Here is a 27,022-nt window from a genome sequence, read left to right on the forward strand (position 1 = left end):
AGAAAAGAATACTATTCAGTTTTTCCGAAAAGTGATTTAAAATCGTCAACCAATTGTTTGCATTCAGAGGTGCACCACAAACTGTACATGCTTTTGACAGTGATACAGTACACTAGACGAACCTCGCTCTAACCTGGTGTTGTATTGCGGTTGGGTTACCTCAGCGATACTGGAACGAAATATATTGGAAACTGTTCCTTTGTGTGAGATCCTTTTCTCTGACGCTTACGTATGTTTATTGTCCGTCGTTTTGTTTGTGGTTTCATTGGATTCGTAGCCAATCGGGTGTTCGTTATGGACATGGGGTATTTCCGGCCGAATGACCTTCCATTGGGAAATGCGACAAGGGAGCATAAAAGATCAAAGGAACCAAGTCCCACGAAGTCCAGTGGGTGTTACTGTTGTTTCCACAGTGTCCTGCATCAGTCTTTGATTTGTAGGTCAATCGTAAAGTATTAGCAGACCGGTTTTGTTTGATGTCTATTGGTAGCGGTCATCTTTCGGAAGGAAAATTTAGCCGCTGGGAATTAGAAAGACCTATTACCGATTTCAATGAGGTTTCAGTTTTGCATTGATGTTTGCCTGTAAATGAACATTTGAGATGAATCGGAACGTTAGCTAATCGAAAATGGTCACTTCCATTCGAGTAATGTTTATTTTTCTTACCTACTTCCGGGGTCGGTTGAGTATGTTCTGTTTGTGTATCATATGTCTGCAAACAGTTGTTGTCAGTTGTCAGTGCATGCAATCAATGCAAAGCTACTTCTTTACTTTCGCTAAGGAATCCTCCTTAGTTGATCAATTGGACGAACCCTGATGTCGTCTGTTGGAAATTGAAACTTTAATTTGTGAATTGAGATCAGTATAGTCACTATGTTGCTCTGCTTGGTAAATGATTAAAATGGACCCACCCTTCGCGGTTAGCTGTTAGTTTCAGATATTTGCTCGCTGTTGAGAGTCAACACACATCAACCCCTAACCGGTCGGCATTCGTTTAAGCTATTGAATACGTCGAAGTGCGCTCAGAAGATGGGTTCATCTTCATCATCATGTGCCTAACCTTTCGCTTGATACCCGACCTATGGTGAGATCCGCTGAAGGAGCACTCGAGAGCTCATCCCACTGTCAACTCGATCCGCGTGGCAGCTTGTCCAGGTCTCGGCAAAGCAGACAGCTAGCAACATCATCCAATTGAAGTCTTCCGCGTCGCTGTTATGGATGCCGGTACTGTCGGATATCTCTTTCCTTTGCATTCGTTTTATTGCCTTCATTGCATCTCACTATCCAGCCCGCCGATCGGGTCGGGACGGTTCTGGTCAGGGTCACCAAGGCGTAAGGGTCTGTTGCGCTTTACGGCCATGCTCGACCTTCTTGCTGTGTTGTGCTTCACATTCGTTGTTTAATGAATATTGAAAGTTAACGATGACTTTTATTATCTACTCTTATTACTGTTAATCTTTCGCTCGGGAATGCGCTGATCCGATGGATCCGAAGTGGGGTTGACTCTTTGCCAGTGTGGATAGTAACCGATAAGCCCCAGAATATGGTCGCGTCATCTGCGTGTACTCGTATTCGTTGATGCGATTCATCGGAAATTCGTACGTCAGTGACATCTGACACATGGTAATGGACTTTTTTTCTACTACAAATTCCATCCACTTTACATTTTTTATTTTACAACCGTTTTCAAAATATGAGAAACCTCTCGCAAATGCGTGGGTTTGTTTGCTCGTTTCATAATTTCCAATTCCAAGAGATTTTGCTTCATTCGTCTCGTTCTTATATGAAACGCGAGGGAGTTGTGATGGTAAAGAAAGAAATTCAATCAGCTTTGCAGTTACCTCTTCCATCGCGGAACATTTACCAACTTGTCACTGAACTGCTGCCGAGCAGTGGGAGTTCACAGGTCAACTAGATGTGTCGTTAGGTTCTTCTTTTTGGATGACAGAAATCGATTTGCGTACTGCGTTTGGGTTTCTTGTTAGGTTTTGCTTATTTATTTTGCACCATTTCGTTTTATATCGTTCAGCTGAGAAATATGCCATTCCGTGCGTAGCGTTAACTGAGACATTTTGTTCCCTTTTCTGAGAACCATCAGTTTGCACTTCCAAGGAAACATTCATCCAAAAGAAACATGAGAAAAAAATACAAATATAACCTTCAAGATGTTCATGCTCTGTCGTGGACGGTACAAGCATGGGTTTGCTGCTAATGTTGATTAGCAGCTTCGCAGTCGGGTGGAAAAATTAGGCATAAATTGGATTTCCCGTGTCGCCTCGCTGTCTGGGGCTATCTTCAGCTGAGATGAGTTAATTACTTTTGCTTTGTCTCCGTACACTTCGCTGAGCAATTGAAGGGCACGTGTTTTTGTTCCCTTGTGTTATCAAGGTATTTATGGTTCGGTGTTCATTTGTGCAGAATTTGCATTGAATCCGGCAATACTTCCACGGCAGTGTAATGGACTTTCAAAAACTTTTTTTTTCTTACTTATTATGGCAATGGAGCACATAGAATTATGTTCAAGCGAAGATGCTAGCAATACGAGAATATGCTAAGGATGTCATAAATTTGGGAAAAACGTTATACGCTTCCTAGAAGCTGGATGAGGTCGATGGGATAGATTCTCATCCGAACTTTTTAGCACACTGTTTCCCATCTGGTGACCATGTGTTTTCGCGTTTCAGTGCCATTGATGTAGGCCTTTTTTCTCTTCTCTCTCTCTCTCTCTCTCTCTATCGATGTCTGATTACATGTTAACAGAGCAAGCATGCGTTTGTAGTTATGTTTAACGATATATGCGTTCGTCTGAATTAGCAGGCCTACATTCGTTAGTTCAGTGTGCATTCTGCTGACGATCGTTACGTTTGAGGAAGCATATTCAATTTCCTGTACGGACAGTGCAAACCGAACTGCAATAGCTAGTCGCACGATCGCAGGCTGCAGGCATTAGATCACACTGTGGTAACAATAATTAAGGGAACTTGAAGCTGGACGCAAACTTCCAACACTGGATGGAAAACTTCGGTGGGTCCAGAACTCGTATATGTGTGATCGATTAGGTAACCATCGTGATCGGAAGGGTGAATGAAATTCGATCGATCACTTATAATTGCCGAGCGAGAGGGGCATGTATAGCCGCGCTTAATGGGCTTCTTCTGCAATTCAACAACCACTTCTGACGCGAGCTGCTGTTTTAAGCCACACTAATGGTTCTTCTCATCATTTTTTTCATTTCTCATTTACAGATCGCAGTACGGGAGTGGATGCGGACCATGCCGTGCCATGGGAAGGGTGTCGTAATCGATAGAATGAATGATAGAAACCTTCTTCACGTACGTCTGTGCGTTTGAATGTACGATTGAACCGACCTGTGAATCGCGTAATATGAAAAGTGTTTTGTAAGCCGAGATAGAACCACATTAGAAATCATGTGAAGTTCGTTGTTATGTGGTTAAACGTGGAGTGCAGTGCATCGTGTGATGATATATGTTAATTTTCTAGTGTTTTTAAAAGTGTAATCTTTAATGGTATTCCTTTTGTTTTTGTTGTTTAAACTAGGTGTGTGTTGTTGGAAGTAAATTCCTATCTAGTGGTGAAGTAACTACAGCGCGCGCGCCGCGTTTGTGTGTGTATTTTAGTGTGTGAAAAACTAGTGCAAAGAAAGAGTGCGTCGTAGGTGGTGGCGCAAATAATGTGCAGCCTCGGAGCCGCTAACAGAATGCGGCCCGTGGGCATGGCCGTGAGGGCCTCGAGAGGTGGTGGAGGCGAAGGCGGTGGATCCGCTAGAAACCGTCACAGTAGTGCATCTGCCAAACAAGTCAGTGTATTCGTGTTAGCCATATATCTAGTGTTAGTGTGTAGTCCAAACGTGGCCCTTGTGTCGGGCAAGCATCATCATCATCACCAGACCGGTGGTGGTGTGGGCGGAGGTCAGGAGTTTAAATTCGATCCAACGAATAGCTTTATAAGCTTAGTGCTGCCACACGACACATATCCCGGGTACAGTATCCAGAAGTTCACCGCCAACTTCACCGGCCCGAACTCGCCGTTCTCGTCGATCTCGTCCTACTCGTCGAAGCCGCTCAACTACCGGCTGCTGGAGACAGACTACTCCAAGTACTTTACCGTGCTGGAGGATGGGCTGGTGATGACGACGGCCGATCTGTCACCGCTGGTGAACCGACCGGTAAAGCTGGTGGTGCTGGAGGAGACACCAAATTCCACCGCCACCCATCAGCTGCAGCTTTACGTGATGAACCGCAAGGACATGCTGCACTTCCCGACCATGCTGACCGATGTCGTTGGGCAGCTGAGCGAGAATAAAGATGCTGGTACACGCGTTCGGGACATTCCGCTTCTGCAGGCCAACTCGGCACGCGGTGCTAAGACGGTCATCTACAGCATCGTCGGAGGGAATGATGGTGATGCGTTTGCGCTAGAGGATAGCAGCACTGGCACGATCGGGTTAACGATTCGCATCGATGATCCTCGCAAGCACGGAGTATGGTTGGTGTCAGCTAAGCCACTTGATCGTGAACATCGAGAGCAGTACACGGTCGCGATCGAAGCAACGGACGCGAAGCGCATCAACAAGGCGGAAATTCATCTACCGGTACACATTACCGATGTTAACGACAACAGGCCCGTTTTCGGTAAACCAGACTATCGCTTCACGGTGACAGGCATCAAGGCGACAACTCCTGCCGGCAATGAAACGGTCACCTGGGAACGGTTCACCAGCCTCGGTCGCGTGGAGGCGAAGGATGCTGACGGCGACAAGGTTGCCTACCGGCTAACGAACCCCAGCAATACGGTCGTGATCGTACCACAAACCGGCGAACTCCTGCTAGCCGGTGAACCAGACGTCCCGGAACTGTTCGTCGACGTGGAAGCGCACGATCTGCGCACGCCGAGCCTAAAGAGTGAAAAGCCGGCCCGCGTTCTGATCGAGTTCGTGGCACCCGATCCGTTGCCGGTCATTGTTCAGCATATGGGTCACGAGTATCAGCATTCACACCGGCGTGACAAGCGTCGCGTTACGCGGGCGGTTCGTCCCACCAAGCGCATTGAGTTCACCGAAGCGGACGGCGACACCGAGGGTCGCAACGTGTTCCAGCTTGAGAAGGAAACCGATCGCGAGACGTTTAAGATACGCGACGAAAACCCTTGGGTGACGGTCGAAACGAATGGTGCGGTGCGTGTGAAGAAGAAGTGGGACTACGAAGAACTGGGACCGGAGAAAACGATCGATTTCTGGGTGATCATCACCAATCAGGGTCACAACGGTGAGTAAACGAAGCGATGGTATTTTTTATTTTTCATAAGCTTTTCAGAGGGTCCAACGAATAGCGCACCAGATTAACGTCAATGATAAGCATTTTAATCTCTTTAAGCGGCTATCTTATTTCGGTCAGTTGTTCCAACAAAAAACGAGGAAACATTTGCATTTGTGTTACCTGCTGGTGGCTGAAGTCGAATTAAAGAGTGCGAACTTCGGCAACATTCTGAGGAGTTATTTGTGCAGCTGGAGGATAGCGCTCCGTGCGTTAATTGATCGTGGATTTGCTTAATCCTCTCCGCTCGTTGAGTGCGACTTTTGTGAGGGGTTAGTTTTATTTGCTTTACCAGTGGATTATAGACCCGGTTTGTGGTAGAATTGCTATTGGATGGCCTTTATTTTTACTCTCGATGACACACTGATAACACTGCGATGGTATTATCACAAAGGAAGTCTTTTTAGTGTGCCATGGGCATCATTATGATGGCATTAAGAGCATCGCCATGTGCCTCCAAAATATTTGAATATTAAGCAGTTATGAAGCTTTCGGTTTATGCTTTTTGGTATCTTCATTGTTGCTTCTCACCGCACAGAACGAGGATTATGCATTTGCGTCTAGTAGGTATTATATTTTTATTTCACCTACAGATTAGACATCGACATAGTGGTAGCATTAAAGTGGGATTTTAAGGGAAACGACTTCCTTGGAGGTCTGGGAATAATAACAGTTTTGTTTTCACATTCCAATAGACGCATGATGAAGAGTTGAGGCGAGTAATTGTTGGCAGATCTTTTTTATACAAGTGAATTTATGTTAAGACACTTGTCTAGCTTCCACTGCGATTTGATCAATCAATTTAACTGTTTCATCGATCTGTTTCCCGTTCGTATTGATTAAATTTAAAATTAATGCAACCGCAGAGAGACCTTCAGCCTTTGATCGTTATTATCCAACCGATGTAAAATGATATCGATGTCAACGTGTCTAGCGATTCAATTGAAGTTTTGACAGTTGAAAGTGGACAGTGGAGCAAACAAACTGTGTACCCACGAGCGCCGGCAGCGGGATCTGTGTTCTTCCGGCGACTAATTGCCTATCAAGACGCTGTCTCCCAAGTGTCTATTTTCAATTCAAGTTCCCTCGGTCGGATGGGAATGATGCGAGCGGTTTCGATTCGAGCTCATCTGTTAGACGACTGGTTAGCAGTCAGCAGAAAGGCGCATGATTACCATATGTATGCTGTCTTGAGAGAAGCTGCCTAACAGGGCCTTTGTTGGGCCGGAAGTCGTACGTTGGCGAAGGGCTTAATGTAAACAAACGCTAAATAAATGAATGTTTGGGAATGGATTTTTCTCACCCTCGGTCAACCGGTGATACGGTAGCGAATGGGCCCGGAAGGAAGAAAGATTGTGTGATAAAATGCGTTCGTTTTTCGAGAATACGGGGCGTGCATAAATTTGATCTTTAACTGGTATGGCTGACCCATACATGAAAGATGTTTCTTAACGCTAACGTCAGTTGGTCATTGAGCGATGCTGTGTTGAAACTGATTAACGCCGTTGAGTAGTGTTGGATATTGCTTTGTAGGGAAAATGTTAATAATCTATGCTTGAACTGACCCACCCACATTGCCACACTTCTGGTGTGTGTGCTTAGTGAGAATTCAATTGCTGGTAATAGGGCAATATCTGATGGCAGAAAAGGGTTTGCATAGACGCAGCATAAATATTTAAATTAACGGTAATGAAAATTTATTATGGTACCATTGCAAACGAAGTTCCGTACCTCCTTGCAAATGTTAGAAAAATGCCCAACAGTCTCAAGAATTCTATGTATTAGTTTTGGGTTTGCGCATTTCTCTAGGTATCGGCGAGGGTGAAAGTTCACACACCCATTGGCATACGTCTATGGTGGTTTTCTGGTTAGAATTAATTGTCGTTTGCTTTTCTCTGTCAACCATCGAGGGTGAATACGGAACAGTTTCTATGCTTGCTATTTTACTCATTAATGTTAATCGTGCCTCACAAGCGGGTCGCTGGTTTAATGTTACTTGGCGAGAACATTATCAGTGTAGAAAGGTCTCTGGAGCGGCTTTGCCAGACAAATTCCATCACTAGAAAGAGGGTTTCTACATCAGGGGAATATAAGTTCATGAATGCCGTAGAAGCTGGAACGTCCTCAAACTCCCAGTCGTGGTGGCAGCATTGCGCCAATCATAACTCGTAATTGCCATCGCCCGCAGTGACAGATGGTGTCAATGCGCAAAACTGGATCGCTGGAAGTGGCCACAACTTATGGGAAGATTCCAGTGATGTTGGTTGAAGATCGGGATTTGTTGATTTAATGATAATGTTTTTAACAAGAGTTATGTATGGCCTTTAGTTACCATAGTTAGTTGCAAAAAGTGCTATGAGGTTCACCAAACAAATATCTTTTGTATCTACATGCATACTGACATAAAGGTACTTCAATTAATAGATTCATTAGTCATCTGACGTGCTATCATATATTTTTTGTGACATTTGTCATGGAATCGCGGAAAATGTCAACTCTCTTCACATGCGATAAGCCTGCAGTTGTTTCACTCTTTCAACCTTCACGGGAAGGTCTGTCAGACGATGTCCGTAGAATTACACAGTTTTGCACTAGTATATTCTCTGCAAAACAGAACTGCCGTTACTGGACAACAACAACAAAAAACTCCAAAAATCCACCGTGGACCATCAACAACCGAGAACCCGAACGTTGTTGTAGCTGAAAGTGTTTCGTTTTTGTGTAGAAGCTCAGTAAAAAAACAAGGAGAACAAATAAATAACGATCACAAAAGCACATAAAGCTTAGCGTTGTCCCGCTGCAACGGTCGAGCTTCATTCGCGTAGGAAAACTCATTTCCCTGTCGTAAGCACCGAAATGGCACACGGTTTTGCTTAAGTGTCACGCCCTGATACAGTGCTGGCGCACGGAAAAGGACGAATTTATTGTCCTGTTGTAGAGCATACAACTACGGCTTTGACTAGCCGAGTGTGTAGTGTCACTCGTATGACGAAAGTGCCACCCAATTCATGCATGATTTCAACTTCACCCGGTGGCAAGGTTTTTGAGGGGGCGCACTCGTGCGCGCGTGCTTATGTTATTTGTTTTGTTATGGAACAAAACCGGAAAGCACTCTTTGCGCCGGAATGACATGCCTTTATGTGTTGTTGCTCTACTGCCGGCAGCAGCAGCATCACGTTGAATCGCGGAATGGTCCGGATCGTCAAAAGGAAGGGACCCAGGAAAAAATCGCAATGCTCGTTGACAGATTTATGATATTGTTGAAATGTGCGGCCAAATCAATGTCAGGTTTTATGTAGCGTTTTTTTTTGTCGTTGGTTGGAGTTCCGTACGTCCGGTAGCCCTTGCCATCCTGTCAAACATGCATGGGTCTTTCGAGGCGGGCGCGCCATTGTTTGGGATATTGCCATATTTCAAGCTTAGACGAATTTCTGGTGATTCCTGAATATCCGCTTTTCGGATGTATGTATGGTTGGTTTTATTTAGACATTAAAATCCTTTTATTTCTGTTTTACTCACGCAATACGGTTTCGATCGCCCTCAAATATGAGCGAATGTCTCGACGTAATCGTATCGCTTCTTCTACACAAATAGGTTCGATTGCTTCTGTTTGTTATAGATGTATGATGATGAGTGGCTTCGGTAGTTTGTTATTTCATTTCCCATGAGTTTCCACCGGAATGAAGCATCCAAAACTCATCGTTTTTCGGGCATCTACCAAAGCGCTGCTGTGTTCACGCAGCAAGTCAGTGAACTTTGAACCACCCTTCTCACACTTCTTGGTTATGGTTCTAGAGTCGGCATGTTTCTAGTTCCGAAACCACACACCATGCTGTTGCTGCGTCGCCAGCTGTAAGGGATGCGAGTAGCTGACTCATGCTCTTCCTCTTTCCAAGCGGCAACGGAGAACTGTGACGATGATGTACACTCCCTCTCCCAAGGTGGTATGGTTTTCTCTTATGGGTGCGTTGGCGGATACATCTCTCTAGCGCCAGAATATAACAAAAAACTCGTTTTGGAGTTGATTTGCTCATTGTACAAATCAATTGATCCGCAGTATGATGAGGGGATAAAACCGATGACTGTGAATGTTGTCGTTGTCTGGTTGTTCCACGTTCTGCTTACAGGAGTGCGTCGAGATGCGAATTGGTTTCATTCTCGTTTTGTTGAAGTCGTCACTAAGTACCATTAAGCCATTGGGCCATTTTCTATCGTTGCTGGAAATAATTAATTAAATGTATCAGTTGTTTGCATTACTAATAAAATCTAAGATGTCTTTCTGTAGCTGTAGGCTGTTTCGTTTGTTCGCTCGGTTCTTGCTTTAGGTGAAACAAACATAACAATCATTTTGTTCTTGCGTTGTATAGTTTTTGTACGTTTGAATGAGAATTAGTTTGTGTTTTATTCCAACCTAAAAAAACACACCTCGACGATGTAAACATTCCAACAGATTCCTTTGTTGATCTGAACGATGCACCAGCACCATTGGCCGTATGCGACAGATGAATATTCTCGGATTTAAATTTGATTGGGTAAGCCTTTTTCACCCGTTTTGTGCTCGCCTCCCGTCGAATCCCATCGCAACTGGCTGGCTAACTGGCTCTCGTACTGGGAAATCTCGATAACGATGCATATCGAACGTCCGCTCGTTAATTGAATCAGCGGGTTTGATTGCGATCATGTTTTATGAATCGATTTCCACCGGCGAGAAGCATCGGGACCGCGCAGTACAAACCACTCTGGTCCCGCACACACACTCACAAACCAAGGGGTAGGCATCAATAATGTGCATTTATTCGCATCCTACCTATGGCGGTGTTTTTATACATACCAGCATCGTTTGATATATCCGAAGTGATATGGGAGTGAAGGGACGGGAGGGTTTTTTTCGGAATGCATTTAGCGATGATCCATATTTCATCCATTAGTGTGGTGCGCATTTGTGCGTCGGTTTTAATTACTCATGCACCGGAAATTTGCTATCGTATCCGAAAGGAAAAAACACACGCGATGTTTCCCACAGGCGAAGAATGTTTGTTAGCGTCCATTCGTCCGTCGGCATGGTTGATGTCCAAACCACGCACAAAACCGCGCAGTTATTTGTTGCGCGAGCGCGCATTTGTGTGTCTTTATTTTAAGCGTATGCGTTGTTAATTCTGTCGCAAAATCATTTACGTTTCGGACTCAACATTGCGGTGCAGGGATGCGTTTTCGGTGATATTGAACGAGCGTTTCATGAAGCATCATATATGCAACATATAAAGTGCATTCTGTGTCGATGTTGGTATGTCGTGTCGAAAGTCTTTGCTACTGACATAAATGTTTATCGGAACAATTGTGTTTCCATCTCAGGGTTTAATTGAATCGCTTTTGCTTGGGTAAACGAACTATGTAATATTGCGCGAAAGAGAAAACCAACAAAAAAACATACCTTTTTTCCTGCACATTTAATTTCCTTTAATACCCCTTTTAAAGGCACGTCAGCGCCACTAAACGAAGCGTAAATATGAGTGACAAAATCGACGCAATGCATTGGAATGGGTCGATTGTGCTGATTAAATTAATTGTTTGTAAAGAGCTTTTCCCGCCGGGTGGCAACAGCGTTTGAGATAACAGTTTATATCCCTCGTGCCTTGCTGATTGAGGAGGTGTGGCCGCGGTTGTGCACATAAAAAAAACGTAAACGCAAAGCAAAGTCTTTTCAACCACCAATCCCTGCTTAGTTGCAGAGCGCTTCAACAACTTTTGGTGCGGTGGATTATGATCATTCTCCACCAGTAATCCTTTAATTGCTCGTTGACAAGGTGTCGTGCATTCCAATGGGTGTGTGCGTGTTTGTCAGCGCCCGAGAAAAGTGTAACGCTGTTTTTGTTTAGATCAATCCAACTGCCAATGGATGGATGTCGAGATGGGGAAAGATTTGTGGGACAAGCGGGAAAAACGCCCCAAAAGGCCAAACGCTTGCAGGGCCGCACCGAAGGTAAAGGTCAAACATAAATCAAAACTACTGAAGGGGCTTGTTTGCTCGCTTGTCCGATGCGCTCTTCTTACACGCGGTTTTATGTTAAGGAAATGGCGATAGCTGGTCACCGGAGTAAAGTACCAAGAATTAAATCTAGCCACGGTTGCGTGCAGCGTAGTTAGACACCGCAAAAACGGGTGTGACACTTTAGGTGTTCTATCGTCGCTGCGTAAAGAGTGTTGTTGTGATCCGGTTTTCATGTGACATTTGAGTGTGGCACTCGAAAGTGTTATAGTTTTTTTTTATGTAACCGAAAACGCAATTCCAAAGCGCTTGAGAATGTACGCTAAATAGGACAGTCTCGAGACGGAGGCTCGTGCGGATACGAATTTATGAGTTGAGATTGAGCTCTTCAATTTAATAGATGCTCTCGTAACGCAATGTCTCCCGGGTGCGATATTCTTAAGGCGTGGGGTTTTGGGTCGTAAAAATGTTTACTAGCGATTAAATGTTACAAAGAGGTGTTTTGTATCTTATCTTACTTTTCCTTTAAGCTTTTATGCTCGCTTATGCTACATTCATGGAATTCTCTGTTTTTTTAATACACTAAAAAGGCACTCGAAGCATATTAAGTGCGCATGCAAGTAAACATTAGTTCAACCATCTCATTCATCATTAGCACGTTCGAAAATGTCATACGCTCGTATAATTCTGAAGCCTCTGGTATGCATATTGTCGGAGCAATATACGTAATCTTTGCTACATTAATTTTAAAACGAAAAGTTTAGTTGATTGATTTGAGCGATAAATGTAATCCCATTTCCGAAAGGGTTGCACCGTCCCGACAGTCTTCTTTTCGAGCGAAACTTGATACAACTTCGCTCGTAACGTTCCTGCCTGTGCTTGTGTTGATGTGTCGGTAGTCGGCATAAAACGCATCATGCACATGTGGTGCCAGTACCGATACCCCGGAATCATTACCATCCACTGCTCTTTGGCTCGTGTATCTGCATCGGCTGTAAAGTTTTAATGTCACCGGTGTGGTGTGTAGTCTTATCCATCCGAGAGCAAAGTTTTCCAGCTATCACTGAAGTCATCCCTCAGACGAATTCCTCTGACTAATGATGTAGCAGGAAGGTTTGGCTGAAGAACAATTGCCGTAACGTGCAAAGGGAAAAGGCATCTTAATCGGGAACGGGTGGGGTCCTGTTTCATTTCAGAATCTACCGAATACGTCAGTATCCACCCCGAACGGGCAAGATGACGGAAACATCTAGATACACCACCAGAAGGGATGATAGTGCGAGTTCCCTGGTTTTTGCTGTTGTTTCGTGTATGTTTTTTTGTTGTTTACCTCTTCGAGAAGCGGTCTCGTATCCTGACGAACCGAGCTCGCTTGATGCTGCCTTTGGCCCTGTTTCATCCCAATCACTTTTTGACATCGCGCACATGCCCAGCGCATCATACGGCAGCAGGACCTCGTCGGTATATCCACCGCCACCGTGATGAGAGCGAGGTAACTCTGCCCGACTTGGTTCACATCTTGCGGAAGGTTTTTTTTTTCATTACGCTTGTGCGGTTATTCTTCGAGTGGAGTGCAACTGGCAAAAACACGTACCATAATGGCTTCTCCGCAGGCAACTTCGGTAGCCACATGGTTTTTCGTGGAGAGGTGGGAACGTTCCACCGTAGCATACTGGTTTGTTTCTGGGGACTCCTCGTCTAAGGAGTCTACAAATTGCCCTGATGTTGTAACTGCGCACGCTTACTCCGTCAACAGTGGTATTTGTGGAGGATTCACGATCTTTGTTTTTTTTTCTTGTTCATGTTTCCCTAGTGTTCTTGCATAAACGAACTACAGGATATACCACTTTTCATGAATAAGGTGTTCGTTTTCAGAGTGCAAAAAAAGTACACATAAAAGAATGAGGGTCGGATGGTGTCTAAGCTTTAGTGAGATGAAGAGCTACAGCAAGCTCATTCCTCACTGCGTTTTCTGCACGTTAAACAAATTGACGGAAAAGGAACGATAATGCCACGTACCGGTGTGTTCCACTACCTCCCTCGGACGTGGAACTTCAAGGTACAGCACACGCGTTCTAAAACAAAGCATTTCATATGCGCCAGCTCCGCACAAAAAGAAAATCTCGCGGCATGTGTATGCGTATCGGCTGCTTTTTCCGGTGGTTTCGTCGGAAGGAGACGGTTTTTTTTTGGTTGGTTTTATGTACGAAGTGCGCTTGAGATTTGATGCTTTTTTTTCTTCCAAGTTTGTTTCCATACATCCAAGATACAACAAAAAGGAAGGAAGGAGTCCTTATTTCGGGAAACTCACCGTTATGCGTGTGCTGGGTTTCAAAGGAAGTAGCATTGTTATGATTTGGTACTCCCTGTTCCACAACGCCCCAATATTTTACTGTTCGAAGAATCGTTTATGATTATATATATGTGCTATATGCTATATGTTTATTTTTGGTATAAATCCCTTTTTTGATCCTTGTTGTTCTTTCGAAAGAACACTTGCGTTTTTTTTTTGTGTGGCTTAAGGCATGCAAAAGTATGAAAGTTGTGTTAGGTGCTAGGCCCGATTGCCTGGTCGCTTGATTGAGTTCGACGTAGGTTTAATTTATAATTTGAAAAATTGCCTTCTTTAACCCCTGCGGGAACTTATGCGGACCGTTCCGTACCGCGCATAACTCAATTGGTGCTGGAGTCGGCTGTGTTTGTGCGAACTCTTTTTGTTAAGCTGTGATTTCCTGTTGTGTGTTTTGAGTAGCTGCAGGGTCGTAAAGGATGAAGGAGAAAAGGAACACTAAATTTCAAACGAATGTTAGCATGCACATCAAAGATCGCGAACCAATGCTCTCTTCGAGCCGGTGTACGCTTTACCAGCGTCGTAGATAGCGCTGCTCCTTAATGTTTCTGAATACAATCGAAGTTGTTCGTTGTCCGATAAACGCTGTTTTCAATTTACGATCAAACATGAATTTTGGCTTTAGCGAGCCAACTTGATTCATGGGCCCCCTTGCTCGTTTGTACTACTTTTATGCTTTCGATTGAGGTTTGATTGTGTTCTCTCCACTCACCGTTGAACGACCCTTTTGTTGGACAACGGTTGTGTTGGAGGGTGCAACGTTTATTTTTTCCATTTTCTTGAATGTGATGTTAAAATATAGCGTACGTCTAATGTTTATTTCCGTCCTGCGATTGTTTCCGTCCGTTTTGTTTACACAGCAAAACAATCCTCACCAAAGCCCTGATGATCGTTTGGGTTGGTGTTCTCGAGCTCACCGTACTGGTAACAGGAAGCTATTAACAAAATAAATAATTGAGGGACCACGCATCTTTTGCCCTTCGCTTACGTCGGGAATATGCGAAACAAGCGAAGAAATGTGCGGAAAGCAAGATCGAATAAAATCATACTGAAAAGGAAAAGCATCCAATCAATCGATCGCTTGGAACGATGGTAAGTTCATGCGATTGCACGCACAAACGGACGCACGCAATTCGCCGTTGAACGTTCCATTCCATGGTCAAGGTTGAATGCAGATGTTATGGCATCTCACCCTCCAATTTTAATATTGCTTTGTTACAGTTTTGTTTGCATTTGGGATTCATGCCGTTGCAGTTCATCGCACCATGTCCCTAAAGGGAGAGTAATTATGAATCATGAAAAATCAAACAATGTGTCGCTCGTTTGTTGTAGTTTCTTGTTCCCTTGATCGTGGTCGTGGTCTGGGCCATTTGTTTATAATCTCTGAGTGGACTAATTTCATCATTGGTGGGCTGGAAGAATTTGAGGTAAATAAAATCGGCTAATTCGTCGTCATTTGTCTGGATAACATTTGATGTGCATCACCTTTATTGGGAACAGTCCCCGTCATTCGCTTTCTTTCCGACTGCTTACAAAATAAACACAGTTGCATTGGATAGGGGCTGGTTGTGTCATGTTGCGTAGGGAAAAGGGAAAGAACCGTGATTAATCGAGGGTTTATTTTTAGTTCAGTTGCAAAATGAGCTCCCTGTGGTAAGCTCGGTCAGCTTGAATCTTGAATTCTCGCGTTCTTTGCAATGGTTTAAAGTTACTCATGCAAGTGTTTCCGGCTGGAAGAAATAATTTCGTTGAAAGTAAATCCAAATCCCCAGATATTTCGGAAATGAGATGAAAGATTTCTCAGTAACAAGCGCAAGTAACAAATTTCCGTAGGTCGATTAAGTTCCAACATGATATTCCGTGACTCAAATCACCTTCCTCCTTTCAAGAGGGACGCTGTCGGCAACGGCCCACCAGCTGCGTAAGCGTAACGGCACGGAACGACGATCATTCTTTGGAAAGTGAAGCGCGAAGATAGCGAAGCGGATTGACAGATCGTTTCCTCCCGAGACCGACGATTCTCACCCAGTTTCTCGGCAGGAAACGTACGCAAGGGCATCGGCGGGTGGTTGTCGTCATCGCAACGTTGCAGAAAATCGAAACCGACTAACCCAGTGACGGTGGTAGCGGAAGCCACAGTACTCGCCCTATACTGAACCGGGAAAGGCTTTCCTGGTGCCGAGCTGAGTGTGTGTGCATGTAGAGTGTTGCGGTTAAGGGTCCTCCTTTCGTGGCTCGTCCTCTTCATGCCTTCGAGTTCTCAGTACATTGTTGGGGACGGAATGAGAACTGGATGCGAACGTTCGATCATGCTGAACGCGAACTGTAGTTTTAGCATGTGTGTGCTTTTAGCTGCTCGTTCAAATTCGATTGCTTTATTACTGTGTTGCTGTGTGCAGTGGCAAGCATGCAGCTAATTGATATTGACGCAGCGAGCAACGGCGGTAGATCGAGTGGGTTGCGGTTTGTTTAAATGAGGGAAGCAACTGGAAACAGTTTGACAACGCTCCTTAATATGTGCACTTCGGCGGCACACGTTGATGTATGTTTTGGGAAGTGCAACAATAGAATAGAATGTACAGTATTTTATTTTCGAATAAAAATTAATACTTCTGATAGAATATTCCATATTTTTTAACAATAGTCCAACTCATATAAAATAAGCTACAAGATACTAGTCTTTGAATAACACGAAAATTCTTTTAGTATTCGATGGAATTGTGTTAGGTTGGGATTTGTCTTGAAACTTATGAGATGTTTTTTTTCTCTTGATAAAAGTGTGCTGCTTTCATCGCGTGTTTTGAAATTCCGCATAGAGTTTATAGTACAATGCTCTGATGGTTTCTTTGACGGTGCTTCTCTGTGATGACTGCTAAAAACAGAACATATTTTTCATCATTTTGTCCATCGTGGTGCGACGGTGGTTTAGGCACCACGTTTCTGAGGTCTGTCTCAGCTCAGTATTGTCCAAAGGAAAGCAAAAATCCCCTTTGGTGCCTTTGAGGATGGTACACCGAAAGTCAAACAACGGCTCAAATGGTAAAAGGGAGTCCGCCATTCTACACACGGAGTTCATTCTTTCGTCTATTGGCCCGTGTATATTCCGCCTGGGGATAGGTTCTCGAGCAGCAACAACTGTCCCGCCGGCTGGCCGGAAGAAGCATCATCATCGTTGAACCGCAAGGATTCAATTTATATCCAAGAAGACATTTCCGGCAGTCAGAATGCTACCGTGAAAGAGCGGCCGGAAGGTCCTTTTGTGTGTCATCTGGAGTATGAGCTCCGGTGCTGCTGGCGGTGGTGCACATTTCACGGCACTCCGCTGCTTCTTCAGATTCAATGAATGGGAATGCGCGATAAGCGAAAATGAAAGAGTTGACCGTGTCTCGCTGTCGGCGGTTTCTTTTTTTGATGGTAGCTTTCCCTGTTTGCGTGAAACCAACCCGCAAACCCGACGTTTCGTTTGTTTGCTGTGGCGTCGTCGTCGCCGTTATGTGCAGCCTTTCTTTTTAGGGCTCTCAGAATGCTTTTCACGCGCTCGGTTTCCACACATGGCGGCATTATCCTTAGGTCTTCAGATGCTTAATAATTTACTCTCGGGAATTGAAGGCTTTCCGTACTCGCGGCCAAGAATGGAGAATGCGCTGTGTGTAAGGAACGAACCGCTCGAAGAAATGTTCGAGTATTGGGTTGCGGAAATGATCCTCTGTTTGAACGAATTTTTGGGGCGTTTATCTTAATCTTTCGCTTACCAAACAATTGTTCCACTTACTGCCAACAGTTAGAAGCCCATGTTTTGCTCACTCATTCTCGTTCGGTTTTATTCGATCGTCTAAGAAGTTGTTCTTCAAACCCCTCCACACTGGGCTAACTGGGAAACTGAATGCGCTTCAGGTGCCTATCGCTAGGCCGGGATCTCGTGAAGAATCCTTCTCGAAGGGGCGCGTTTGTGAGGTTATATCGGCGGAACGAAATTGTAGGTTTTTGTTGTCATTCCTTTCCGTAGCATCGTGAGCTGCGTTCGAGCACATGCCAGCGTTGGGCCAGCTTTGGGAAGGTAAAGTAAATAAACAAACCGAAGGAATACCGGGATACAAGTAAACAAACGCGTATTGTTTGATTGCTCTCCTGTCAATTCCTGTTATATTATTGCGCATTGCAGATGCGTGACGTAATTCCGTTTATTTCTCTTCCCTTTTGAAACGTGGCCGAGAATTCCCCAAACGTTTGAGTATATAGAGGAAGAGAAAAAAAGTTGTTAATTATTTCTTTTATCATTTTTTTGTCAGTTATTTGTGTGTATCACAACATATTTTGTATTTAAAACTAAGGTTTTTTTTCACAGTACTGAGTGAAGTTCCATATTTCGTATGAACATTTTATATTCTCCTTTATGGTACTTTTTTTTATATAATGTTACTTATTTGTTAACAATTTTGTACAAACTTAAACAATTTAAAGAACAATGCATAGTAAGGACGTATTAAACGATATCTGTTTTAAGATGAAGAATTTTCCCATCATCCGTTTCTGGGGAAATTTTCGGGAGAACATGTTCCTTGCCGAGTTTATCAACTCAACCGGCCCAGCCTTGGCACTGGTTCTTCCATGTTTGCGAAGGGAAAGCATCCGTTCGGTGGTTTTATGTTTACAACCTGTGCTGCATTAACCATACACCGCTTGCATGCGAGCAAGATAGACCGAAAGGAGAACACCGTGGATCCATTAGCTTATTGGACTTTGGAGCCAATAATGGCCGGTCGAGACAGAGGACGTATACGATGTATATGCATATACGTATACGTTTGAAGATGCTGAACTCTGGTATACGGCTTTGTTTATGTTGCAAATTTACATGCTATTTCATGCAAAATTTACTTTACCCGTGTATACACGAGTGATCTGATGAACGTCGAGATGTTGAGAGAGAGAGATAAAGAGAGAGAGAGAGAGTGAGAGAGTGAGAGAGAGAGAGAGAGACGCTTTCGCGTGTCTATACGCTGAATCATCTGAACGATCCATCGAAACATCGAATGTTCGGACACGGACGAATTTGATACATCATTTATGCATACACTTGTGCAGTGACAGCAGGATAGGATATGTTTCAATCGAAGCTAGGTCCGCCACACTTTGTCAGCAAAGATCATTTTCCAATACTCGACGAATGACGATCAATTTAGTAAGATGTGCAAGCATTTGCTAATATGAGTGAAGCTTTACGTCCCCTTGAAGGATACATAGAGATTTCCTGAATCTTTCACCTTTACCAAGCAATGATGTTATCTTTTGCTATGCAACGTTATCTACACTACCACCAAATATTTTCGCACATGTTTGTCGTGCGTGCTCTGCGAATAATTTTCGTGCACACATATGCTCGTAGGAGAGCATAAACATCACGTACACGAATGTATGTTTGGTCAATGGAGCAAAAGCCACCGAAACAATCTGTGGTTGTTTACCAGCTCTTATCTAGAGAAAAAGTGCTTCACAGTTCGGCGAACGGAAACTTTGCCGGAATGACATTTCGTTTTTATACGCATAACTTTGACCGGTTACTTTTGTCGAAACCTTTGTTATGATAGGGGAAACAAAGCAAAATGGCGGACGAAGGAAATCAACATCTATACTCCGAGTCTTATGTAGTAGAAAGTTTTGAAATCTATATTCGTTTTTGCCGTTTGAAGCAAACCATCAGGGGGTTTAAGTTGGTATTGTTAAAGTGAGTCTCCGTATTTTCTTCGTTATCGATTCGCAGAAGGGAAATTGGTCCCAAAATGATGGGTCAAATGCTAGAAGGCACATGTTTTGTTCGGTTTCGGAATAGAAAAAGCAGGAGCAACTTTTTGGTATATTTTTCTCGCCACATTTGGCTGAAGCTGGCCATTTACTGATGCTGGTGACATTTTGCGTTATTTGCAGTTTGTTGTTTGTGGTTGTGTTTTGTTTGTTGTTTGTGGTTGTGTTTTGTTTGTTTGTTTGCGTTTCGTATGTTTTAGGTTCTTAAAACTCTGCTATGAAAAAGGGAGCTTCGCATTTGAACCATATTGTGTACGTTTTCAAAGTTTAATGATATTTTATTAACAGCTTTTCCCTAAGAAAACAACGATCTAGAAGTTATCCACTAGGGATGAATAGCGCAGTACTTGAAACCTGGCGCATTTATTTGCTCCTAATTCGGTTTGGTGAAGTTAGGTCGCAAAAATTAAAACAGTCAACCGCAAACGATTTTATCGTCAACTTTTCGTCCCATCTCGGCAATACCCCGCAAAAGGTGTACCCAATTTATCCCATCCTCGAGGCATTCAGGCGGGTTTGGTTGAACGTTGGGGACGCCATTCCCGCTCCTGTGCTATGTTTAAAAATGAGCGCAGCGAAATGAAATTAGATCCAATTTGCATACTTATCCGCATACTCTAGTTACCCTTAGATCGTTTGGTTCGGCGAGATGGAGGTAGGTGTCCATACCGAATGAGAGGAGGAGTTTTTTTATGTGAAGTCCAGCAGCCAGTACGGTTGGCTGGTACCGTTCGCTTCAGATAATAATGTGCAATCGGACGGGGGCGCGCGCGTACGCTCACCTAAATCACCGGCCACACGTTCCGGAAATAAATCATAAAATATAATATAATAAGGTATTGCCGTAGTTTGAATAATAGATTTCACTGAGCACAAGTGCACTGTTTCCTCCAATTATTTATAGATTCTAAAGAGAGAAAGCTTTCCGAGCTCGATGGTACTTTCCAAAATGTTCCCTGCAGATGATTTTGATAGTGGCATTTTTTCCGTAAAATCTAAAGTCTGCGTGTATGAAATATGGGAGAACAAAAGTTAAGCGATGAAAAGCGTCTATGTGTTAAAGGCTTTTTAGGGAGTTTTGCCCGCTAAAGATAGGTTCCCCGGGGGAGAACCGTTTCATGCAAGGAAAACTCGATATCTCGTTTCCAACACACTGAAGCCGTTAGTAGATGTGGCCAGGCTTTGCTTGCTGCCGCTGCCAAGACATTGATGTATCATCTTTCCTCGCCTTGGCACGGGTGCTAACGGATGCTAACATTTAAACAATAGGGTATTAGATTCACTTCGTAGCACAACAATCGTTGCAAAATGTGTGTGAGCTCTTGCTGTGCTAAGCAAATGCAATTGGGGAAAGTTTCGCTGCAACGAAAGGAGGGCAAGACACTGTGCAAGAAGAGAAGTTGCGTTGGTGAAATAAAATCCTGCTGCAAAGTTCCTTACGACCACGGTGTGGAATTGTGCGCCTTCGCTTGCGAGCGCATATCCAGCTCCAGAGCTCCACTAGCTACTTGCGCTGGTCTACGAAACGATCCTACGAGCTGTGTACCGGGCCGGGTGCCGGAGCGGTTACTAAACGAACCGCTTTGTTGTCATCAGCGCAATCCTTGGGGCGGTTTCCGGTTTCACTTATCGCGCCCAACTTTGCAGTCGCACGAACATGGTGCAGAGGTGGTGTGTGCGTCGTGCATTCCGATTGCGTGTATTCCGAGATAGAATGACACATGAAATAATACCAGACATGTTTCAGTTTGCTTTTGCTGATGTTTGGCAGTGCACTATTTGCGAGAGTTGCAAATAAACCGAACGGTCACGATTTTATGGCTAGAAGTTTAGTGCTGGTTAGATCTTTGCTTTTGGTGTAGAAACATTGCATCGAGCTTAATGATGGTGTTTAGAATTGGCAGTGTTCCAATGTTTCATTCAGGGCATCGTGGAATTAGGGAAACGTGAATAAAGGCAACTCGAAGCTAGTCGTATGCCTGTTGTTTATAAACTTTTTAACAACATAATACACATTTTATAAAACAATTATCTAGCAGAGGTAATATAATTGGAGCTGAAACCAAATTTCGGATTCGCTATTTTGTTTCCAATTAGCAATTCCATTCGAATATTGCGCATCAATCGCCTTAAAGTCAGCTGCAGGAGGATTAAACAAGCCCTGCGTGTGTTGTGGGGGTTACTCCAGGAAAATTCCAGGAAAGGAAAACCAAGGGTAAAAATTAATTATTTTCCTATCCGACGGTAATGGCAAGCAGACGACATGCTGCTACCGGATAGAAGGGAAAAGAAGAGTCATAATCCTCCGGGAAATGGTGTCTGTCAAGTCGCGCGCCATGGTGGTCAGACGGCGGACTGGAGACTTTCCGGGATAGCAAAAACTTACTCCATCGGGACTGAAACGCCAACCAGAAGTCATCGTCGGAAAGGAATACATTCGTACTTACCTTACTATTCTGGTCGGATATGTATCCCGTGTGAGGTATGGAAAGGAGGGATTATGGAGTTCGAGAATTCTTCCCCTTCCTTGGAGTGTAGTATGGTGCAAAAATCGATTCCAGACAATTTTGTACAATGCCGCTCGTTGCCGTTCTCGATGCCAACAACAAAGAAAATTACGCTATGGCTATGTTTCAAAAGTCCCCTTTTGGGGTGAATTTTTTTTTTTGCACGATGGGCTGTGATAAAGACAAGCATTCGTTTTGCCACCATGCCACCATGGACGCCATCGTGCTCAACTTCCGATTAGATGTAGCGACAATCAATGGAGAGAGAGAAATATGGTGCAAAAGTGTAGTATTGGAAGAAAGTTTTTCCTTTATTCTTCGGCATTCCGAGACCGTTCGATGTAGTTTGTTGCCGGAAGCAACCGTTTGTGTCTGGGCTTTTTCTTTACCGTTGGATGATGGACTGCTTTTTTGCCTTCACGTTGCTGACGGCTTATCTTGTACAATTGTTTTCCAGCCTTCGTACAGTGTTCGATACGAGGCACTGTAGAAGAATCATTGCCGTATCGATGTTAGCTCCTCGAAGCATGATAAAGAAGAAGTTATGCACCTCTTCAGAGGAGAAATGAAATTTCGTTCACTTGCCTTCGTACCACGATTTCCCCGTGCTCTATAGCAAGAAGGGGTTTTAATCCCTTTTTATGTGCAATTGTTTTGAATGTTTCGATCCGATTGTATACGTATCGATGTACCTTGTGTGTGACTTCGATTGCGCTGAGTAACGGTAGGATGCAACAGAAATGAAGAAAGATATTTGATTCCAGGCCGAGAATGTCGCACGGAGAGAATTAAATCAACACTGGGAAAACTTGTGCACGATCCCTTGACAAGGCGTTCGAGATATCTGGTTGATGTGCACGCATGTGTGAGGAAAGAAATAAATTGAATTAATATCATCCGGGAGAATGGCAATATATCTTCGGCACACAAGGGCAGAATTGCAATTTCATTAAGTATAACTGTGCGTTTTCTAGGGTGAGAAGATTTATGGATATTCTTAAACTAGCAACCGCACCACTTGTCGATACTATCAGAGCCTGGTCGTACTATTCCGGAACATCGAGCACGCAGCACTAAACGTTGGGCTTTATTAAATGACGAGCTTCTCATCATTGTTGTTTTAATAACTACCGAGATACTCAAGTATGATCAGAAACTGCAGTTCCGAGTATGCGCTTGCCCCTCCGGTCTACACTGATGTTTGATGAGTTGATTTTGTGGTGACCCAAAAAACCACCCGCATAGGCGCTGGTTTGCAAACGATAAAACCATCAGCGGAGAGTGCTAATATTTAATTAAGCGGGCAGTTTTGTGTGGTTGATAGGGTGATGTTTTGTCGACACCGTCACTAACCGCTTTTGTGCTGGACGCATCTAATCGTTAGTTGTTAAGTCCACAATGACCGCCCGAATCATAAACATTAAACATTGGGAATAAAAGGACATAATGCGTTGAATGGTCTTCAACTGTGGCAAGTTGAAAAGTTTCATATCTTCAGTTCAAAGGGAGTTTGTTGAGTTTTTAAACGAAATGCAACTCAAAACCTTGTTGAAAATGAGATACATAGTGCTTGTGTACCGAACATCAGTCAACAGTAATCTCGGTTCTGAGAAGTGGAAAATAATTCCATTCGGAAAAACAGAATTTAATTTTGTGCGCTTCTTTACGTTAATTCCTGCGACTAGCTGGGAAATGGATCCAATCAATTTCAACTGAATTCTAACCCACTTATGTCAGTTTCTGGCAGACGACGGAAGTAGTATTTTTTGTTGTTGCTTTCATCAAACCATTGCAAGACCGCCTACAGATTCGTAGGGAGGTATGTTAAGCTCTCTGATATGATAGCATCTACATTTTCCGAGCGATTTTTCTTTTTTTATGTTCATTTACATTTCTGTGTGGTATTTTCTTTCCAGAAAGAAACAACGCAGGTGTGTTCAGTATGGAAAAGTATGTCAAGTAGAGAGGGATTATGTTACTTGAGTAGTGATTTTTTTTTTAATAAATCTGTACTATGTGAGACAGGTTTAATAAACTTTGTCTTTTCGTTGACTGTTATTTAAATTATAGAAAAAAATGGTTACATTTCTAGTAGAATGTTATGCGTTCAAAATATACGTAAAATGTGGAAATGTTATCGAAAGTTTTGAGTAACAACCACAATGCATTCAAGATTCGTCGACGATTGTTTCTTTACTAGTCAGAACACGATATAAAAAGTTGAATACCCCAAATTACATCATGTTTCCACTATATTTTTCAACTTAAACAAATATAGTTGATCTAACTGTGCAAAGTTTTGGTATTTTGTTTTGTATTTTATTTACATAATATTAAGGGATGTTGTGGGTACTTTTACCATACTTCTTTCGTTCTTAAGACACTCATCCACTTTTCAAACTCGAAAAAAACATGATAGCGGATCATTTATAGCTAAAATAACTTCTTGCTACCTTCGTACCAAGAATGTTCATCGAACACTTCAAATTGAGATGAGGAAAAGCTTCTCCAACTTTTACCTTTTCCTTACATCGTTCGTACGACGGTTGCGGAAAATTCCGATGGGAGATCCAAACGAAGAGGGTTTTCCTGTCGGGCCAGACTGTTATACTTCTTATGTTCGTTCATCTGAACATGATACTGGTAAAATTGTTCAGGGCGTAACTATCGAGAGCCAGGTCAGTGGGATGCTGCTCTTTCGATACGTTCGGTTTATGTGCTTCGTAAGGTTAAAGCTATACGCAGTAATCTAAAATGAAGTCTCATCCAGTTCATGAATTTATAACGATGATGATATTGATGTTGTTATCAGGATACTAGCCGAAGGACTGCCGGCCGTCACGCTACTACCCCTTTGTGGGCAGGTTAGTTTGCTTTGCATAAATAATATATTGGATGTGCATTGTGTTTCTGTTTGAACTATTGATGATGGAAAAGGTAGCGTCCGGATTCTACGGACAAATCCTTCGTTACAAATAGATGTTTCTTTACGGAACTAGATCGATAAATCGCTCTAGATTACTAGAAGTTACTTGTGAGATCGAAGGTGTTATTTGTTCACGTAGATAAATATTTGTCTATGCATTTTTCCTACCACAGTTTCTTTACAGAATAGTGATTTTCCTGAGAAAGTTATCTGTATAAATAACTTAGAGCTACATATTTTCCATCTCGTTAATGTGTCATTCGTGGCTCAATAATTTAATATGGTCCATAAACATTGGTGTCAAAGGCCGGAAGATATAGCAATTCAACATTTGGAGCAGAGCCACCCATTCATCTTTGCCACCCTAACACCTGTGTCCAATGTTTTTTTTTCGCGAACTAACCCTGTCTCAAAAATGCGCCAAATACGATTTGGCCCGTGAGTCATGCTGGGCAGTAGACACTAACCGGCGCTGTTTGAGTGGTACGGCGTTGTCGGTAAACTCGGTACTGAGCACTTCGGTACCGGTAGTTACCGTGGGAAAGGTATTAGATTTTATCAGTGGAAATAAAATTATCGCTACAATACACGATAAAAATAAAGCTACTAGAACCAGGTTGTCGCCTTTCTTCGTCAGGCTTTTCAAGCAGGTGGCATACGGAAGAGGTGGCGTGAGATTGGGACGCGTGAAGTTCAGCGTGTCCATGGTGTAAATGTGCCGAACGGTGGTGGGAAATTGCCGTGAAAAGTCAATGGTCAAGTAGTAATAGTTTCGGCCGGTTGACTCCCCTTCGAGGTGGTAAAAAGAGGTGGCAACATCGGTACAAAATTAGATCTATCACCGAAGATAACCGTACATTAGATGGCTCTGGACGGCACTTATCCGTGAAATGATCGTGTCCCAGTTGAGCGGTTCGCTTCACCGGCGTCCGTCCGCCTTGCGGATGGATTGGAAATAACTAGGTTGGGAAAATGAGTGTTTTCTAGGAATGTGCGGGAATGAGAATGGGGGAAAACATGCCAAAAAGAAGGTAATTCCCTTTTCAAAGAGAGGTACATGGTAAACATAAACAACAATGACGATGGCGGTGTAGCCCTGGTCAGACCGCTGTGATCGGTCAGGTGTAAAACAAAACACAAGAGGAACTTGATTGAATTAATTTACAATGTTTTGGGTCCAGTGTGTGTGTACGCGAACGCGGTACATTGTGGGGAAATTTATTTAACCCACGCTTTGGCACCTTTTGTTAGGGGTTCGGTAGGTAGTGCCTTCTTTGGTCGAATGAGTTCCGTATAATCTTCACTTTCTCCACCCGAAATTGGTTGAAACATGAGCGGTAACGTGTGTTCCTGTGGGAACGAACCTGAAGCTGTGACTGCTGTCGCCCTCTTAAGCTTTACCCAATTTAGATGATAATTATCAGAAAGTAAATCTCATCTCTTGAGCATACTTTGCGCAAACTTTGACTGTCTTTCTCCGAGCACTCTTGAATACCTCAGCAAAACGGAGCTGACTTTCGAACTGTGGTGGTGATAAATTCCGAAACGAGCTTCATTTGCAGGTGTTTCGTATCTCGGTCGTTGGATTTTCTTTGGAATATCTAATGCATTTCTTTGGTGCATTTCCAAGATCATTCGATAGAGTGCTCTCTTGCATAATCCGATTCACCCAGTGATTGCTATCAGTGCTACTTGACGCAAGTTGTAGAAGACCGGAGAGCGATGGCATTTGCGAGAAGTTTACGTTTGAAGTGATGATAAAAAGAGTGGTTGAAATTCCATTTGATTTATGTTTCCAAGCCTCAGATATGATGCTATCGAAGGCATATCTAGTGAATAATGATTGGAAAGAAGCTTAAATTATAATAAAGCTACCGGATGGACAAAGGGATATTATTTCGTAAATTGGCACAAACGCATGATGTAAATTTATTGCGAGTCTTTGTGTAAAGTATATTATGGAAGGAAGATTGTGTTGCGATTTTGTACACTGCAAAAAGAATCTTGTGTTTTACTCACCTTCTTTTCGATAGATTTCTTTTGACAAAGTGTTTTAAATATTAGAAGAAAATCTTAACTGTAGAAACAAGTCCTTTAGAAGTATTTGATCTGGGAATA

At 43.3% G+C, this 27,022-nt stretch overlaps 1 protein-coding gene across 2 annotated transcripts in view; it reads left to right on the forward strand.

Moving 5' to 3' along the window:
• The first annotated feature begins 3,691 nt into the window (after positions 1-3,691).
• The window catches only part of LOC128710887 (neural-cadherin), a 188,891-nt gene continuing 165,560 nt past the window's right edge, over positions 3,692-27,022 (forward strand). For both annotated transcript variants that reach the window (XM_053805742.1, XM_053805744.1), the window contains exon 1: positions 3,692-5,285. In XM_053805742.1, the coding sequence (XP_053661717.1) occupies positions 3,692-5,285 (1,594 nt within the window). The remainder of the gene's footprint in view (positions 5,286-27,022) is intronic.

Source organism: Anopheles marshallii, chromosome 3 (genome assembly GCF_943734725.1).
Source record: "Anopheles marshallii chromosome 3, idAnoMarsDA_429_01, whole genome shotgun sequence".
Lineage (NCBI taxonomy): Eukaryota > Metazoa > Arthropoda > Insecta > Diptera > Culicidae > Anopheles > Anopheles marshallii.